The sequence below is a fragment of the Strix aluco genome, chromosome 29 (genome assembly GCF_031877795.1).
Source record: "Strix aluco isolate bStrAlu1 chromosome 29, bStrAlu1.hap1, whole genome shotgun sequence".
Lineage (NCBI taxonomy): Eukaryota > Metazoa > Chordata > Aves > Strigiformes > Strigidae > Strix > Strix aluco.
This window is the reverse complement of record NC_133959.1, coordinates 1,231,527-1,248,438: the sequence shown is the minus strand read 5'-3', so window position 1 is coordinate 1,248,438 and position 16,912 is coordinate 1,231,527. Positions and strand designations below refer to the sequence as shown.

Sequence of the window (16,912 nt, the reverse complement as noted above, 5' to 3'; positions counted from 1 at the left end):
TCTGTACTGGTTTGGTGTGTTCCTGCCAGAAGTCAGCCCGTTGGGGTGAGGGGATGCGATTCCAGCTCTCCCCAACCCACAGCTGTGAAAATAAACCCAAGAGACATTCGTGATTTTATGCTCGTCCTCCTGTCCTGGCCCCTGGGATCTGCTCTCAGTGCGTGGTCACCCGTGCTGAGCTCCGACACGCTCGTGGCACTGACACACTCGTGGCCTCTGGGAAGCCGCAAATATCAGAATGGCGACAAAACGGTAAAAGGTAAGAAAAGGAACTCGGTAACTCGTCTCACTGGAAGAGGCAAAAAACCAGGGCGAGTCCTCCAGCTCCCCTGGCTCCTGGCAGACTCCCATGGGCGGGCGGTGGGGCTGCACTGGGTCTTGCTTTGACTGGCAAGTCTCCTTGTCTGTCACACCGAGAGCCCTCCTCTTTAGGAGGGATTTAAGGGGCTTTCTATGGCTATAGACTACAAGGACAAATAGCACCCCCAAACCCCAGAGCTCAGTTATGAAGCTGCTCGTGGGGAGAAGATGGAAGGAGAGATTTCGGTCTAAAGCAGATGAGCTGAGCTGAAGGCATCGCTCCATCCTTCCCACCAGACAGGCAAAAAAATGTAATCGGAGGAGCTGAAAAGCTGAGCAGCCTGCCAGCGCTGGCACCCTGCATCCTGCACAGGCTCCCGCCGCCTCAGGCATCTTTTCCTCTCCCCCTTTGCCTCCTGCAAGATTTAAGCCTTTCATTTGCAACCTCGACTCCTGACAATCCTTGTCAATAAATGAGGTGAGCATCCTCTTCTGTCTCTCTCTCTCTTTGTGCGGAGGACTCGGAGCACAGGCTGTGATGTAGGGCATGCGCTGAAGCGGAGGGGAGGAAGGTGCTCTGCACGGGGAGCAAAATGGCCAAAAAGATGGGGTTTTTTTTCGAAGCTGACAACGGGAAGGGATTTGAGAGGCGTTAGATGGGATTGCGGGGAGAGAAGGGGAGACGGTAGCCTCGCAGCGGCACGGCATTGCTTGCGCTTAAATAACCCTGTTCTATTCGGCATGCTTTGAGCGCGGGGTAATAAAAAGCTGCCCAGCGATAAAACTTAAGGGACGGCTTCTGTTGTGATGCAATTGCAGTAAACGATTGCTGGCTCTGCCCGAAGACTTGCTGTTGCTATGTGCGTGTCAAATCTGCTTGGATTTTCGGTTGGAGACCGAGGGGGCACCTGCACGCATCGCTGCCCGGCGGAGGGGGCAGGGTTTTTTTCTTCTTCTCCTGCCTCCTTGCAATGGTTTCTTCCAGCTTGCTGCTGGAGGACGTTTGCTGCCGGATGAATCCAACCGGCTTTTTTTTTTTTTTTGCGGCTGTGTGGTGGGACCGGGGACACGATTCCCCCTTGGAAATCCAGGAGGTTTGGGAAACGGAGGGGGGTTAAGCGGGATTTTGGTCACGGAGGTCAGGCACAGGTTACTCCGCTGTGCATTGCATAATCTTTTGTTTCTCAAGGTCTTCTTCCTTCCTAAAGAGAGACGTGTGGCAGGCAGCCAGCCGCGGCTCCAGGCTGCCGTATGTCTTGCAGACGCTCTGCTTTCCCTGCCCTGCCGTTTCTTGACTGAATGCGATTTGTCTGCGTCCTGCGGGCCCTCGGCGAAGTCCTGGGGACCGGTCCTCCCCCTCCTGGGAGGCTGCATCCCTGCCTGTGCTGAGGATTTCAGGGCTGCCTCCTTGGTTTTCTATCTGTACGACTGATAAAGCCTTCCTGACTGCTTACTCCTGACTGTCCTGATAAAGCTGCTATAATTGTATCAGGAGGGGGAGGCCAGGCGTAACAGAGTAAATCCAGGTGCTTGCCACCAGCTGAAGTGGCTTTTTCACATTCCCCCAGAGGGAAGTTTACTTTGCAGGACTGAGACTAAGCGGCATAAACATTTTCTTGCGTGTTATCTGAGATTGGTGCTTAAACAGACGTTCTCTTTATGTGTTTCTCGATGCTGCAGTTTCTCCACTTTGCAGAGAGTGAATGACTGGGGGAGGCTGGGAAGAGCATAATAATATTTGCCCATTCCTCAGGAGTGTCGTGTGTCATCATTAATACTCGTGAGCCCTGGAGGGAAGGGATTAGAGCTGAACAAATTATTATGGCAGGTCGGATTCTGGCTGCAGCACATCTCACGCTCCTCTCTGGCATCTCTCCTCTGAGGATTTGCAAGGAATTAGCAGATATCAAGTCCCTGCTACTCCCCGCGAGGGCCCAGGGCTCTGTGCAGGGAGGGGGATGGAGGTGCTGGGTGGTGATGGGGAGCTTTGCGGCCGTCGGCTCCGGCGCTGACTCCTGCTCGTGCTGCCCCTGCGGTAAACGATGCTCTCAGCTTGTTTATTGGGGCCAAACGGTTCCCAGGATCTCTCTCGGCAGGGCTCATGGCTGCCCTGGGGGCTGTCATGGAGAAACGCTCCTGCCCACAATTCAAGGTCTCCCCAGCAGGGATGGGACAGCAGGAGGAGATTTTTGTCATTCCCAGCACCCTGGACGTTGGGGACACCGGCTGTCCCCAGCACTGTGTGCAGGGGCCCAGCAGGACCAGAACCACTGTGGGATGAGGCTGTTTGGGCCAGGGGAGACCAGGGATGGCAAGGGAAGAGCCAGCTGGGCTGGCCCATCCTGGCATGGCTGTAAGTGTGCCTGCACCGTGCTGTCACATCCCTGGGGTGGACGTGGTGTGAGCACTGCCCTGATATACCACCCCACGGCCTCTGTGTCAGCCCCACAGGCTGTGTGTCAGCCCCACTGGCTCTGTGTCAGGCCCATGGGCTCTGTGTCAGCCCCACGGCCTCTGTGTCAGCCCCACAGGCTGTATGTCAGCCCCACATGGCTGCCTGTCACGTTACCCCATCAGACTTTCCACCCTCCACCCTGCCACGTCGCATCTCGTCCCATTTTTCTCCAGCTGTGCACGGTGCCATCAAGTTGTATAAAAGGTGAGGTGCTGCAGCCCGAAGTAGGTCAGTAAGTTGTTTTTCCCCAGCCGGGTTATTCACTGCAGCGGTGGGGAGAGTGAAGCCAGAGAACCCCACACGGGAGCTCCAGGACGAGGTCTGGACCTGGACAATAAATCATCCTCCCAGGATTAATCCCTCGAGCGTCCCCTCTCTGCTGGCAGCAGTTTCCTGGGGACAGCTGTGATTTTGGGGGGGACCAGGACATGGGTATCAGCTCGGGGCGATGCCGTCCGCCTTCCCAAGCCTGCGCCGTGTCCTCGGCCTCGCGGGACACGGGGCCGACGGCAGGTTCACGCCGTGCCTGACTCATTGTTGTGCCTGGCCTTATGTAACCGGTGCCGAAATCTCGCTCTCTGCTGGGGCGACGATGGAAGGTAGCTGGGATGACTGTGGGGGGGGGGAGAAACAGCTCATTGCCATGGTTACCAGCATCTTTGCGAAGTTCTTCGCATCCATCTGGTTTCATTCTCAGCCCTTTTCATCTCACGGAGGGAACATCCCTTGATGTTTCTGGCTGCATCAGCCGCGGCAGACGGCGCGGTGGGTTCGAGGAGGTGCGTGGGAGGTGGGAGACGGGCGTGCGTTGCCTCCCAGCCCCTCAGCCGAAGCCTGACATCAAGGCGAGTTGCTTAACCCCCTGTCCCACCATTTCCCACTGAATGGCTCAACCGGGCTGTGCTCGCTGGTGGGATTTGGGTGGTGTTTTATCAGTCAGGAACTGCCACGAGCTCCGGCCTGGGTGTATCCAAGCGGAGGTGTCTCGGCTCGGGGATCCAGGCCCTGCCCTGCTGAATAGCCCCTCTCTTGCAGTGGGATCTGGGCTCGTACCCAGAGCTGATGAGGCTGGAAAGCGGCTGGAAGCCCAAGCCTGGGCTCCTGGATCTGCCTGCAGAGCTCCTGCCTGCCAGAGCCTTCCAGCAAATCAATTCTGGAAATGAACAGGATGGACTAATTGAGTTAATCCTGAGAAGTTAATCAATGTCGAGGCGGTTTGGCCAGAAGTCCTGTTTATAATCCATACAGAGATCATTAGTACCTTGTGAAATGGAGGCGCAGCACAAAGCCGGGCTTTATAGAAATCAGAGGCAGAATCATGTCCAGGTCTCACAGGTTGAGCCTGGGGGACCCGTACCCATGGCAGGTGCCAGCCGCGGGCAGAGCTTGCGGAGAGCTCGCAGTCGTGCTCACGGGGACTGCGAGGCTCAGGGTCTGCCTGGTTTCCCCACTCCCCACTGGGTTTTCCACCTGCCCCATCCCTCTGATCAGCATTACCAGCTCAGAGCTGCTCAGGGATCAAGAGCAGCTCAGTCCTGGCACCAAGCTGGTGTTCAAAAACACAGCAAGAGGCAGCTGGGCACCTTCCAGGCTGGTACCCAGCTCCTCGGGCTCGTCACCCATCTGGAAGTGCGGCTCAGCAGAGCAGACCAGCTGCTTGCCAACGAGATCTGGGTTTGGCTTCTCCTTCCCAGGGCTCTGAGACCTCCTGCTCTTGCCCATCAACTTAGATGGGGCCATCCCGGGAGGAGCGAAGGGAGCCCAGCGGGTGACACGGCTGCTCAGCACGGTGCTCAGAGGGCTGCTGGAAAGCTCTCGGTGCAGCCGCATCCTCCGTGGATGTGCTTGTGTCCAGGAGAGAAATCGCCGATGCGAGCACCAAACCGCAGGGAGCTGCGACCACCGTGCCCCACGTCGGGGGGAGCCCCCGGGCTGCTCCCCAGCCAGCGGCGAGGAGAAGGAGAACCCGGGATGGGCTTTGCTGCATCTTCAGTCCCTCCAATTCAACACCCGGAGCCTCACACAGTGTTTGCACGGGAGTCGGGCCACCGTCCGCAGCAGAACCGGGCAAGAATCAAAGGCTGGCTGCTGTCCCGAGAGCTGGCAGCGCTCCCCGGATAAGCCGCTCTGGCTTTGCCAAGGAAACCGTTACCCAGATCACCCGCCTGGAACAAACAGGCTGGTTTTTCCTCGGGGAAACCCACGAGCCGTGTGTTGGTCTGGGACCGGAGCGCCAGGGCTCCTCACCGGCCGGCAGCTCTCGGCAGAGCCCCCGGGAGCACACGGGGGCCAGGCTGGGCGTGTTGGGGTCCACGGGCTCTCTGAGGAGGATGCAGCATTGACTTCTCCACACACAGGGAACGATAAAAGCCGCAGAGGAGGAGGAGGAGACCTGTACTCCCAGCCTGCCTCCATCCCCTATTCTGTTTAATTCTCTCTCATGTGGTTTGCCAGCAAAGCACCCGTAATCCCGCCGGGTGCACTTGAAGGGGTTGTTTGGGGAGCTAAGGGGGCTGCTCCTGACGGCATCACTGGGATTTAGATGTTAAATTCCCCCTTGGGAACACACTTTTCCTTCTCCTCCCCTCCGTGGGGGTCGATACCCACAGCCACCGCTCAGGGGGCAATCGGTGTCCTCTCCTGCAGGGACAGCCCCTCTGTGCAGCGCCCGCTCCGGCTCTCTTTACCCATCAGCATCAATAATTCACCGTGTTTGGCTTCATCAATAATAAATGCGCATCAGGCTGCCAGCCAGGGGAGGCAGGGACCTCCCCAGCCCCTCTGCAGCCAGGACGGCATCGGGGCACCGACGCCCCCAGTGCCACCGGCCTTTCCCACCTTGCATCCGCCTTTGCTCGGGTCTGGCTTCACTCTCAGCCGGGCTCTGTGGTCCCGGTGGCTGCAGACCTTCCCCCAAAGCCACCCAAGTGCATCTGGAAGAGCAAATGTCAAGGAATAAGCTTTGGGGACAGCAAGGACAGTGCCATGTCCCCCCCCAGCCCACATGGTGCTGGGTGGGGATGTGGGGAGGGGGTTTCCCACCCCCCAAGCTGACACTGGGTCACTACCCCCACCCCGGTTCTCTTGCTGTATTATTTTCAGCCTTGGTTTGCGGAGTGACTTTAATTAAAACCTTCATCTCCCATCCCTGTAATTTCCATCTCTCGCTATTTGTATTGAGGGTTCAGATTAGAGATACATATAATATTTAATTGGTATAAATAATGCATTTTCATAGCTGAGTCTTTCCTTAGCTGCATATTTGGTGCCAGAAATAGCATTTTCCTTTCAAACAGGCTTTTCTTTGCGTGTTCCTTCCCTCGGCCGGAGCAGATCCCCTCTCGGAGGCCGGCGGCTGCGCGGGTTTGCGGCCGCTTGAGTTCAGCTCTGCTGGGCCAGCGCATGTCACAGCGGCTCGGTGACAGGGAGATGGCCCAGACAAAGCTGGACGGGGAGTGCTGGAGCCCTCTTTGATCTGAAACAGGAGCCGTTTGCCGGCGGCTGAGGAGGGCTGTGCATTTGGGGAGCACCACGTTCACCCCTCCAGCACAACCCCAGAGGCACGTTCTGCCCTCGCTTGTCCCAGCAAAGTGGGGGGGGATGGGGCTGTCCCTGGTCCCCTGTGCTGCAACCAGGACCCCCAGCAGGTCCCCATGGGGTGCTGGAGCTGGTGACTAACCCCCCTTCTCCTGTTGCCCCCCCTCTTTTGCCTTCATTGCAGGGAGCATAATGCTGAACAGCATCACCGATGGGCTCCTGTGCTGCCTGATGGGCAAGACGACAAACGCCGTGGGGCCGCTGGACAACGTTGAGTCCAGCAACGGCTACAGCTTCATGGAGGTGAAACCGGGGAGAATCCTGAGGGTCCGGCACAGCACACCCAACCGCCCGGCCCCGGAGGGACCCGAGGAGACCCAGCCCGGGGGGCCGGAGCGGGGCACAGTGCACTGCAAGCGCAAAATCACCGTCTACCGCAACGGGCAGCTGGTGATCGAGAACCTGGGGGAGGCCGTCCGCTCCGAGATCCTGCACTGCCAGAACGGCTCGGGGGAACCCAACGGCACCGTGGAGCTGGAGCTCTCCGACCTGGCCGGCCAAACTCCTGCCCAGGGTCCCGCCGGCACGCCGGGCTGCGGCACGCCGGGCTGCGGCACACGGGAAGCAACTGCTGCCCCCGGCAAGCGTCGGAAGCGTAAACCCAAGAAAGTCGTCAACATCGACTGCAAGAAGCAGATCACGAGCTGCAAAGGGACGCACAGTGACGTGGTCCTCTTCTTCATCCACGGCGTGGGCGGCTCTCTCGACATCTGGAAGGAGCAGCTGGACTTCTTTACCAAGCTGGGCTATGAAGTGGTGGCTCCCGACCTGGCTGGCCACGGCTGCAGCTCGGCTCCCCAAATTGCCGCCGCGTACACCTTCTACGCGCTGGCGGAGGACATGAGGGCCGTCTTCAAACGCTACGCGAAGAAGAGGAATATCCTGATAGGTCACTCATACGGGTAAGGGACCAGGGGGTCCCAGGAGGGAAGGGGTGAATTCATCCCCCCCTCGTCCTCTCCTTGGCACTAAATGCCCAACAAATCCTGCACTTTGAGGGCTGAGAAGCAGAGGAGGGATGTGGGATTTCCCATTCTGGGTTTATCCCTCAGCTCTGATCTCCTCCATCCTCTCAGGGTTTGTCCCTGGGCCCAGCTAATCCCAGAGCCCGTCCTGCAGCCGGGAGCCTGCCAGAGCATGGCCTATAAATAGAGTAAACCCAAGCAAGTCAATTAGATGGCGACTAAGCGGTGCAGAGAGCAGCCCTGGGAGCAGAGGGAGGCAGAGCCGGGCTCCCAGCTGGGCAGGATTGGACCAGAACAAGGCTGGTCCAGGCTGGCAGGCACCCAAGCGGGTCTCAGCACCCTGCGTTGCTCTGCGTGGGAGTGGAACCCCGAGCTCAGCCCCTCTGCTCAGGTTCTGCAGGGCTGTGGGGTTTAATGGGGTTACCCTGCCCCAAAAGGGGGGAGCACAGGTCAAACAAAGGGGCTTTGGCAACAGATCTTTGGAATCTGCCTTAGGATGCAGCACTCTCCGGTGCTCCCATGTCCATCTTTCCCCGCAGGGTGTCCTTCTGCACCTTCCTCGCCCACGAGTACCCAGACCTGGTCCATAAGGTGATTATGATCAACGGGGGGGGCCCGACGGCGCTGGAGCCCAGCCTCTGCTCCATCTTCAACATGCCCACCTGCGTCCTGCACTGCCTGTCCCCGTGCCTGGCCTGGAGCTTCCTCAAGTGAGTGGCTGTCCCGGCACCGCGGTGTTGGGGAGGGTCATCCCCCACCCAACGTGGCTGCCAGCCACCACGGGCAGGGACACCACGTCCTGCCAGCAGCGTCCCCCACACTCCCATCCCCTCGCTGCCGAGGCACCGCGCCAGGCTAACGCTGTTAACAAGCGATAGGACGAGAGGGAATGGCCTCAAGCTGCACCAGGGCAGGGTCAGACTGGCTCTTAGGAAGGATTTCTTTGCAGAAGGGGCTGTTGGGCGTTGGAATGGGCTGCCCAGGGCAGGGGGGGAGTCCCCATCCCTGGAGGGGTTGAAGAGTCGGGTTGACCCAGCGCTGAGGGATCTGGTGGAGTTGGGAACGGTCAGGGTGAGGTTCATGGTTGGACTGGAGGAGCTTCAAGGGCTTTTCCAACCTGGATCATTCTGTGACTCTGTGTGCCCGTGCTGACTCCATTCCGCAGGGCTGGCTTCGCTCGCCAGGGTGCCAAAGAGAAGCAGTTGCTGAAGGAAGGCAACGCCTTCAACGTCTCCTCCTTCGTGCTGCGCGCCATGATGAGCGGGCAGTACTGGCCCGAGGGCGACGAGGTTTACCACGCGGAGCTGGCCGTGCCCGTGCTCCTGGTCCACGGCATGCACGACAAGTTCGTCCCGGTGGAGGAGGACCAGAGAATGGCCGAGGTACGGGACCGAGTGGGGCTGGGGAAGGGGGTGGGCGAGGGCTGGGGTCAGGCAGGGGACTGTCCTGATGCCTGTGGCTGCCACCGTCTCCCTCCAGATCCTGCTAATCGCCTTCCTGAAGGTGATCGACGAAGGCAGCCACATGGTGATGATGGAGTGTCCTGAGACGGTCAACACGCTGCTCCACGAGTTCGTCCTGTGGGAGCCCGAGACGCCAGCTGGGGACGGGCAAGGGGAGAAGAAATAAGACGGCAGAACGCGGTGACCGGGCTGCTCCGATGGGAGAGATGTTTCGGAGTGGAGAGGGGTTTGTGAGAGCGGAGGGGCGTGGCGGAGGCTGCCCTCGCCAGGAGCTCAGCCGATTTTCTTTCCGGGCCGCGTCGGAGGCTGGTGGCGGAGCACGGAGGCTCCCCCAGGCAGGGCTGTTCAAGGCCGGCAGCGGGAACACGGCAGACCGGGTCCCTGTCCCCTCGGGGACAGCGTGGCAGCTGCTGGAGCATCTTCATCCTCTTTCTTTGTAGTATTATTTTCCTCACGCAGCAAAAACCCCTCCCCGGGGACGGAGACGAGGTGGCTGCAGGGAGACTGGTCCCACCTGCAGCAAACCAGGAAGAACTTGGAGGGGTTCCTCCCTGGAGAGCGCGTCGGCTCCGGCACCGTCCTGGCCAGGGCCAGAGGAGCTGAGCTGGGACTGTTTTACGGCGAAGCTAAAGGCTCCTCGGCCTCAGGAGCGGGATTTGCCTCTCTGAGCCCCGTAGCACCTCGCTCGAGCCGTCGGTGGGGCTGGGAGGACAGGACCACCATGACTGCTCCTGCCTGCGCAGCTCATCTCTGCCTGGCCAGGAGATGAGGATGAGGAGGTGACCTGCTCCCGTGGGCATGGCCAGAAGGCCCGTCAGCTCCCCTGCCGCAGTGGGACCGGCGTGGCTGTGGCGGGGAGGACATCACCAAACCTGAGCTCTCCTGTGGTCCCCCAGTGCTACCATCTGTGCAATCACATCCCCAACCACCATCGCTCTCGGTCGGCTTCTGCAGAGCCCTCGGCTTCCCTCCCACTGCCGCATCCTCGAGGTGCTCGCAGCCATCGCAGCGACTCCCACTGTGTCTGAGCCACTCGCCCTTCCCAGCTCCCGCCTCCCTCCGGGACCCACCACCCGCCGGGATCGCGCCCGTCCCTTGTGCCCCGGGGGACCAGAATACACCGTCCCATTGCCGCCATGTCCGGCCTTGCCGATGACTCCTGGATGGATCCACGGGGTCTTGGAGCAACACAGGAGTGATGAAGCAAAGCACGACTGTCGGATCACAAGGGACAACAGCTCGTTACCTGCTGATGCCGTTCTGTACGTACCCCATCCGTCCCATCACCTCCTCCCCTCTGCGCTTCACATCCCGCTGCCAGGAGCCAGGCAGGACCGAGGAGGTACATGACAAGTGTTGAGCAGGGACCTGGGCACCGTCGTGGGGTCTGGGGGCTCCCAGCCACACTGGGATGGGTGGGATGGTGTTCTCGGGGGGTGCCCCCATCCTCCCCGCTACCCCAAAGAGTGGAGCCGCTCCCTGCTTTGATTCCCTCTTATTTCCCCTCATCTAAACCAAAGAAAGCACCAGTCCCACAAAAACCTCACCCTTGGCCCACGTCCCACCCAGCCCCCCCTCACCCCGAACGGAGCTGGCACCACCCCAAAGCACCCCAGGTTGGCTCGAGGGGGTCCCAGCTGGGTCCCCACCTGCAACACGCCTCCCCCGAGGCTGAGCCCATCTCCCCCCCCACCCCAAAACTGAGTGATGGAGGAGAGGAAGGGTCCTGCGGAGCCAGCCCCGGTGTGACGGGGACCCTGTGTGACGAGTGTCCCCCCCAGGCAGCCCCCCGCCCCATCCCAGCGCCGGGGCAGAACCGCCGCTCTGCCAGCACCTGCCCCCGCCCGCTGCTGCCACAACCTGTCTCATAATGAGAATTTTAACAACCCCGGGGTTTCCACGAGCCTTCCCCTGCAACACCCCTTCCACCCCATCCCCGCAGCACAGCCGGGGTCTGCAAAGAGGGTACCCAGAAATACCACCAAAGTACCCCAAAACACGGCTCTGCCCCCGCCGTGACCCCACCAGTCGGTTCCGGGCGACTGTCAGTGCCCGGCTGTGGGCCACAACAGCTCTTCAACCTCTTGTTTGCCACCGAGTCTGTGCCGCTTGTAGCCACATCGCTTGTGCTAAGGCCAAGGCAAAGCGCCCACCAGAGCCAGGCGCCGCGTTAGTGCCATTTCATACAGTAAAGCTGCGTTATATTCTCAGCCGCCTCCGACTCGATGGTGGGGAGAGATGCGCCGGGCATGGGGTCTGTCCTAGGAGCACGGCAGAGCGGGGGAGCGAAGCCCGAAAGCACAGGCAGCTTGGGTTTCTTAGCAAAAAAAAAAAAAAAAAGGCCTGCAGTGATTTATTTATCACCCTTTAAGGAAATAGAAAAATAGAAAAATTCTCGCCAGTGTTCACAACATAAAACCCGCACCCAGAGCACAGCCACCTCCTCGGCTGGGCGTAGAGGGGAGGTACGGGCAGGGGGTGTCCCCCAGCACCCCAACACAGCGTCCCCCCAGCACCCCGGGGTGCTCAGCACCCGCTCTAGACGTCCCCTGGCCGGAGCTGCCGCTCGCCCTCGGCCAGGAAGATGCGCATGGCCCTGTGCAGCATGTGGACGCCCAGGCGCTGGCGCCGCTCCGCCGGCCAGCTGGCTGCCAGGCCGTAGCACTGCCCCTTCCTCTGGTTGGTGAGGGTCTGCAGCCCTGTGGGGAGGGGTCAGCACCCACCAACCCAGCCCCCCGCTCCCCATCAGCGCCCACAGCCCTGCAGGGAGGGGGTCAGCACCCACAAACCCGGCCCCCTGCTCCCCACCAGCACCCACAGACCTGCAGGGACGGGGTCAGCACCCACAAACCCTGGCACGCCACTGCCCATCAGCACCCACAGAGCTGGAGGCAGCCCCATGCTCCCCCCCGCCCAGCACCCACTCCCAGGCACCTTTTCCCGTAGGAGATGGGGATTTGGGGGATTGTGTCCAGACCCTGCACCGGCAACTGGGAACCCCCCCAAAATCCCCGTGTGCCCCAGGATGGGCTGCACCCCCCCTCTCTGTGTCCTCATGGGGTGGAAGGGAAGGACGCAGGGAGTCGGAGCAGTGGCAGGGCCGATGCTGGGGGCTGGGGCAGCACCATCTCCCCCCACCCCGCATCCCCGCTCACCCAGAGCCTCGACGAGGCAGCCCTCCCGCGTGTAGGCCTCAGCCGGGACGCTGTTCTGGAAGCAGTGCACCGAGACGACGCCCTGCCCGCTCGCCCAGATCTCCAGGATGCGCCGCACCTTGGGGCAGCCCTGTGGGACAGCAGGACGCCGTCACTACGGCCTCAAGCCCCCTCCCCGGTGCAGTTCCCCCCCCTTCTCCCTTGCCAATCGCACCTTCTGCGTGCCGGCGCGGTGCTGGCTCAGCGCCTCGGTGAGGTGGCAGTAGGGCCGGGCACGCGTCCCCTTGCCCACGTAGAAGATGGCTTTGACGAAGGTCCTGAAGCACTCGGCCGGGCTCAGGTGGTGGGAGCGGAGCGGCAGGTTCTGGGTGGTCCTGAGGGTGCAAACCCCCAGTTTTGGGGCTCGATGCCTTTCAGGGGGTCCCCGTTTGGACCCCCCTGGCAGAGGGGACACGTGGGGCAGCAGCGTGGCCCTACCTGGGGTCGAGGAGGAGGTAGTTGAAGCTGGACTTGACCAGCCCTTCCCGCCAGCGCCGGCTCCGGTCGGGGCGGTCGAACTGCTGGGCCAGCGCCAGCTCGTCCTGGGCACAGTCGGGGACGCGGCCGGTCCGCAGCGCGGCCACCAGCTCGGGGCTGTGCCCTGGGGTGGCCGTGCCGGCATCGGGGAGCACCGTCAGCCCCACGCCAGCACGGCGGGGACCAGCCAGCCAGGTTGGGGATCCCCAGAACTCACCTGCCGGCCTCCCCTGGGGTCCCCTCGCCAGCTCCTCCAGCCGCCGCAGGTACAACCACCTGGTGAGCTCCGTGACAGGCCCCGGGTTGTCCCCCAGCGCCCGCAGCCGCCGGCGCAGAGCTTCGTCCGAGAGGCGCCGTGGTGGCACTGTGACCGCTCGCCTGTCCTGGACCGCGGTGTCCTCGGGGCTGGCGGTGGCCTCTGTGCCGGGGCTGTGCCGCTCGGTGGGTGCCTGTCCCCGCTCCACGTCCTCAAGGGGCTCCTCGGTGCAGTGGGTGCTGCAGCTGGGGGGTGAGAGCAGCACAGCCGGGCTCCCCGGCTCCACCGCGGTGCTACCCAGTGGCCGTAGGGCCAGGAGGCAGCTGAAGCTCCCGTGGGGCCATGGGGGCTGGTGTGTCCCCAAGGGCGAGGGGTCCTGACACCCAGAGCCATCCTTCAGCACCCTGGGGTTGGGGCTGCTGGCAGCACCGGGGGAGCCCCGAGCACCTGACAGGGAGTCCTGGGGGTGCCCGTGGTCCCCAGGGACCAGCAGGACTGTGGGGCTGGAGCTAAGGGAGCCCTGAGCATCTAATGGGGAGTCCTGGGGGTGCCCGTGGTCCCCAGGAACCAGCAGGACCGTGGGGCTGGAGCCAGGGGAGCTGCTGGCCCCCAGGGGTGAGCGGGGCTGACTGGGGGCTCTGGGGAGGATCTCTGTGTCATCCAAAGAGCCTGTCCCCTCTCGGTCCCTGCTGGACACATCCTCGCCCCGTGGGATGACACAGTGCCCTGAGGTGGTGGTGGCAGGGTCCCTGGGGACACCCCGGGGTGCTCTGAGCCTTGGGGGCCTCCGGGGTATCTCCAGAGTCTCGTCGAAGAGGGAGGAGGAAGAGGAGGCGCCGAGCCGCGCTGCAGAGGCCTGGAGGCGGCTCTTGGTCCTGGGGGTGACGTGGCGGTGCCTGGGGGGCTCCTGGCCCCGTGGGGTGACATCCCCAGCAGCGAGACTGGCCGGGCTGAAAAGGGGTCCTGGGGTGCAGGGGGGGGACCCCCGGAGGCTGCACCCCTGGAGCTGAGCAAGCAGCTCCCCTACATCACCTGAGCCATCCTCACAGCAAGGGGCTGCCCTCGAGCCCCCCCCAAAATCCTCACCCTGCACCTGCTCTGCGTTTGGGGGGCTGGCGGGGGGCAGCTCCTGGGGGGCAGCTCTGGTCAGGGAGGGGCCTTCACCCAGCTCCCACCCCCCAGCTGCCCTGGGCTGGGGAGAGCAGCGGCGCTGAGCCCCTGGGCACCCCCCAGCCTCACTGGGCTCCAGAGCGGTGACAAAGCACTCGCTGGCACCGCTGCTGTCCCCAAAGCTGCTGCGGTCCCCGGCCCCCACCTCGGGCACCATCGTCCCCAGGTTGGGGACAGCCAGGGCCGTGGTGCCCAGCCCTGCCCAGCCCACCACTGGTCCCCGGGGGACACCGGGACGGTGCTGAGCTGCAGCACCCAGGATGTCACAGTCCCCGGGGGTCCAGCGTGTCACCAAGCAGCTGCTCAGGCCACCGTGGGGAGCTCTGGGCGATGCCCTGTGTCCCCCCAGGACTCTGCTGTGGGGCTGGGGGGAGCTCAGGGACCCACCGGGACCAAACTCCCGCTGGCGAGAGGGGCCAGGGCTGTCCCCAGCGCTGGGCTCGGGGTGAGCCCGGGGGGGACCCCCTGTCCTTCCCCCCGCAGTCTGGCTCTGGGGTCCCTCCCCGAGCTCGTCCCAGGCCGAGAGCAGCGTGCTGGAGGCGAGGGGCTGCGGGGGGAGAGCTGAGCCCCCAGGGGCCGCGTGGGGCCATGGGGCGAGGGAGGGGATGGAGAGGGACGGGGGTGTTGGGGGACAACCCAGCCAGAGCGGGGGGTCCCCCAAACCGCAGCCATCCCCCAGGGGTGGCTCCTCCAGCAGGGACCTGCGGGTGCTGCTCAGGGGCCCGGCGCCATTCTCGGGGAGCCCGGAGGAGACGCTGCCTCCGGTGCCGTCCTCGCTCAGGAAGGACAGGGAGCGCCTGGGCCCCCCCGGGTCTGGGGGCAGAGACGGGACTCAGCATCCAGCCCGAATTGAGGGGGGGTTGAATCAGCCCCCCAAAACCCCACCCTGGCCGAGGGAGCACCCTGGGGAACCTCACCCTCCGCAGGGGGCCATCCCCAGGCACGTGGCCACTTGCCCCACTCCAACGCCAGCTCCGTGGCTCGTGGCTTGTTTCCTATCCTGCAGGGAGGGGACACTGCTGTCACCACTGCCAGGGCCACCATGGGGTGACACAGGGCCACTATAGGGTGACAGAGGGCCACCATGGGGTGACACAGTCTTGCCAACGCCAGGCGGGCACCCATTTCTCCCCCACAGCCCCCACAACGAGGGTCCCAGCGCAGGCAGCACCTCCGAGGTGCTGTCCCTGTCCCCAGAGGGTCCCCACTGACCCGGTCTCGGAGCTCCGGGGCCCCCCCGTCCCCGGCAGCAGCCCGAGGTGCCCGCAGCACCCCAGGACGCGGTGACATGCGGTGGCTCCGTGACGGACCTGGAGGGGGGAGCAGGGCTTCACCCCGAGCCCGCTGCGCACCCCCAGCTCGGCCAGAGGTCAAGGTCAAGGCCGGCAGGTCAGGGTCACGGCTGTCCCCTTGGGGTTACACGTGCCCTCGCAGGGGGACACACACACACGCGTGGCCCCGGCTGTTACCTGGTGTTGGGGTCCCCTCCGCGGCGCAGCAGCACCCCCAGGCAGCGCCCGCCGCCCTCCCGCTCTCTGCCGGGGGTCAGAGGGATGGGGGTGCCCCCCCCCCCGCGAGCAGGGCCCGGACCACCCTGCGGCACAGACGGGCAGGGTCAGCGCGGGGGGGGCAGCCCCCAGCCCCCCCGGGGTCACTCCTGTGCCCCCCCCCACTCCCCGTGCAATGCACCCAACACCCCCCCGGTCCCTGCAGGGCCCCCCAGCGCACCCCCCCGCCCAGTGCATGCACCGGACCCCCCCATAACCCCCCGTGCAGTGCCAGGGGGTGTGTGTCCCCCCCCGGGGGCAGTGCGGACAGGGGTACCCCTAAGCAAACCTCCCCCGCCCCGAGTTGCAACATGCAACGCGCCCCCCCGCCCGGTGCAGCGCCGGTATTGCAGAGCCCCCCCCCGCCCCGGTGCAATGTCCCCATTCCTCCCCCCGGACCGATGGACGCTCCCGCCCCCCCCGTCCCCCCCCAATGGCCCCTCACGCCTCGCGCCGCCCCGCTCCGCTCCCGGCGCCCCGCGCACGCGCACTGCGCCCCGTTCGAAACCCCCGCGCCCCGCCGCTCATTGGCTGGCGAGGCGGCCAATAGGAGCCGGCCGAGGGAAGCCACGCCCACCCCGCCCGGTGAGGTCGCGGCTGGAGGGGCGGGGCTTCAGCGCCCATGGTCACGCCCCCAGCACCGCCCAGTGACTGCACCAGTGCTCCCAGTAACCTGCACCAGCGCTCCCAGTGACTGCACCAGTGCTCCCTGAGCCCTGCGCCAGCTCCCTCCAGTAACTGCCTCCCAGTAACTGCAGCAGCTCCCCCCAGTGCCTCCCAGTAACCAACTGCAGCAGCTCCACCCAGTGCTTCCAGGGTCCTGCACCAGTGCCTCCCAGTAACTGCACCAGCATTGCCCAGTGCCTCCGAGCCCGTCCATCAGGGCTCCCAGTGCCCTGCACCAGCATCACCCATCGCCTCCCAGTAACTGCACCAGCACCGCCCAGTAACCTGCACCAGTGCTCCCAGCACCCTGCGTCAGCTCCACCCAGCGCCTCCCAGTAACTGCAGCAGCTCCCCCCAGTGCCCGGCACCGGCATCACCCAGTGCCTCCCAGTAACTGCACCAGCGCCACCCAGTGCCCTGCACCAGCATCGCCCAGTGCCACCCAGTAACTGCAACAGCATCACCCAGCACCTCCCAGTAAACTGCACCAGTGCTCCCAGTAAACCGCACCAGTGCTCCCTGTAACTGCACCAGTGCTCCCAGTAACTGTACCAGTGCTTCCAGTAACTGCACCAGAGCTCCCAGTAACTGCACCAGAGCTCCCACCACCCAGCGCCATCTCCCCCCAGCGTCTCCCAGTAACTGCACCAGCACCACCCAGTGCCTCCCAGTGCTCCCAGTGCCTCCCACCACCCTACCCCACCGTTAACGGGAGCACCCCCAGCGCGCAGCCACCCCTCAGGGTCCCCACGCCGGCACCCCCTTGTCCCCGCAGTGGCTGGGGGGGGGGTCACACCATGGTGCCAGAGGGGTGACCGCGCC

General features: G+C 63.6%; 2 protein-coding genes across 2 annotated transcripts; one reads left to right on the top strand and one right to left on the bottom strand.

The window, feature by feature from the left end:
* The first annotated feature begins 465 nt into the window (after positions 1-465).
* ABHD8 (abhydrolase domain containing 8) lies at positions 466-10,990 on the top strand. Its single transcript, XM_074808670.1, has 5 exons — positions 466-778; positions 6,477-7,254; positions 7,857-8,027; positions 8,483-8,699; positions 8,797-10,990. The coding sequence occupies exons 2-5, from the start codon at positions 6,485-6,487 to the stop codon at positions 8,944-8,946; spliced, it is 1,308 nt and encodes a 435-aa protein (XP_074664771.1). The 5' UTR covers positions 466-778; positions 6,477-6,484; the 3' UTR covers positions 8,947-10,990.
* ANKLE1 (ankyrin repeat and LEM domain containing 1) lies at positions 10,865-16,048 on the bottom strand. The gene is made up of 8 exons (XM_074808730.1): positions 15,910-16,048; positions 15,347-15,412; positions 14,795-15,187; positions 12,669-14,690; positions 12,413-12,575; positions 12,150-12,309; positions 11,936-12,065; positions 10,865-11,479 (listed from the first exon to the last, which is right to left on the bottom strand). The coding sequence occupies exons 1-8, from the start codon at positions 16,046-16,048 to the stop codon at positions 11,319-11,321; spliced, it is 3,234 nt and encodes a 1,077-aa protein (XP_074664831.1). The 3' UTR covers positions 10,865-11,318.
* Positions 16,049-16,912: the final 864 nt, after the last annotated feature.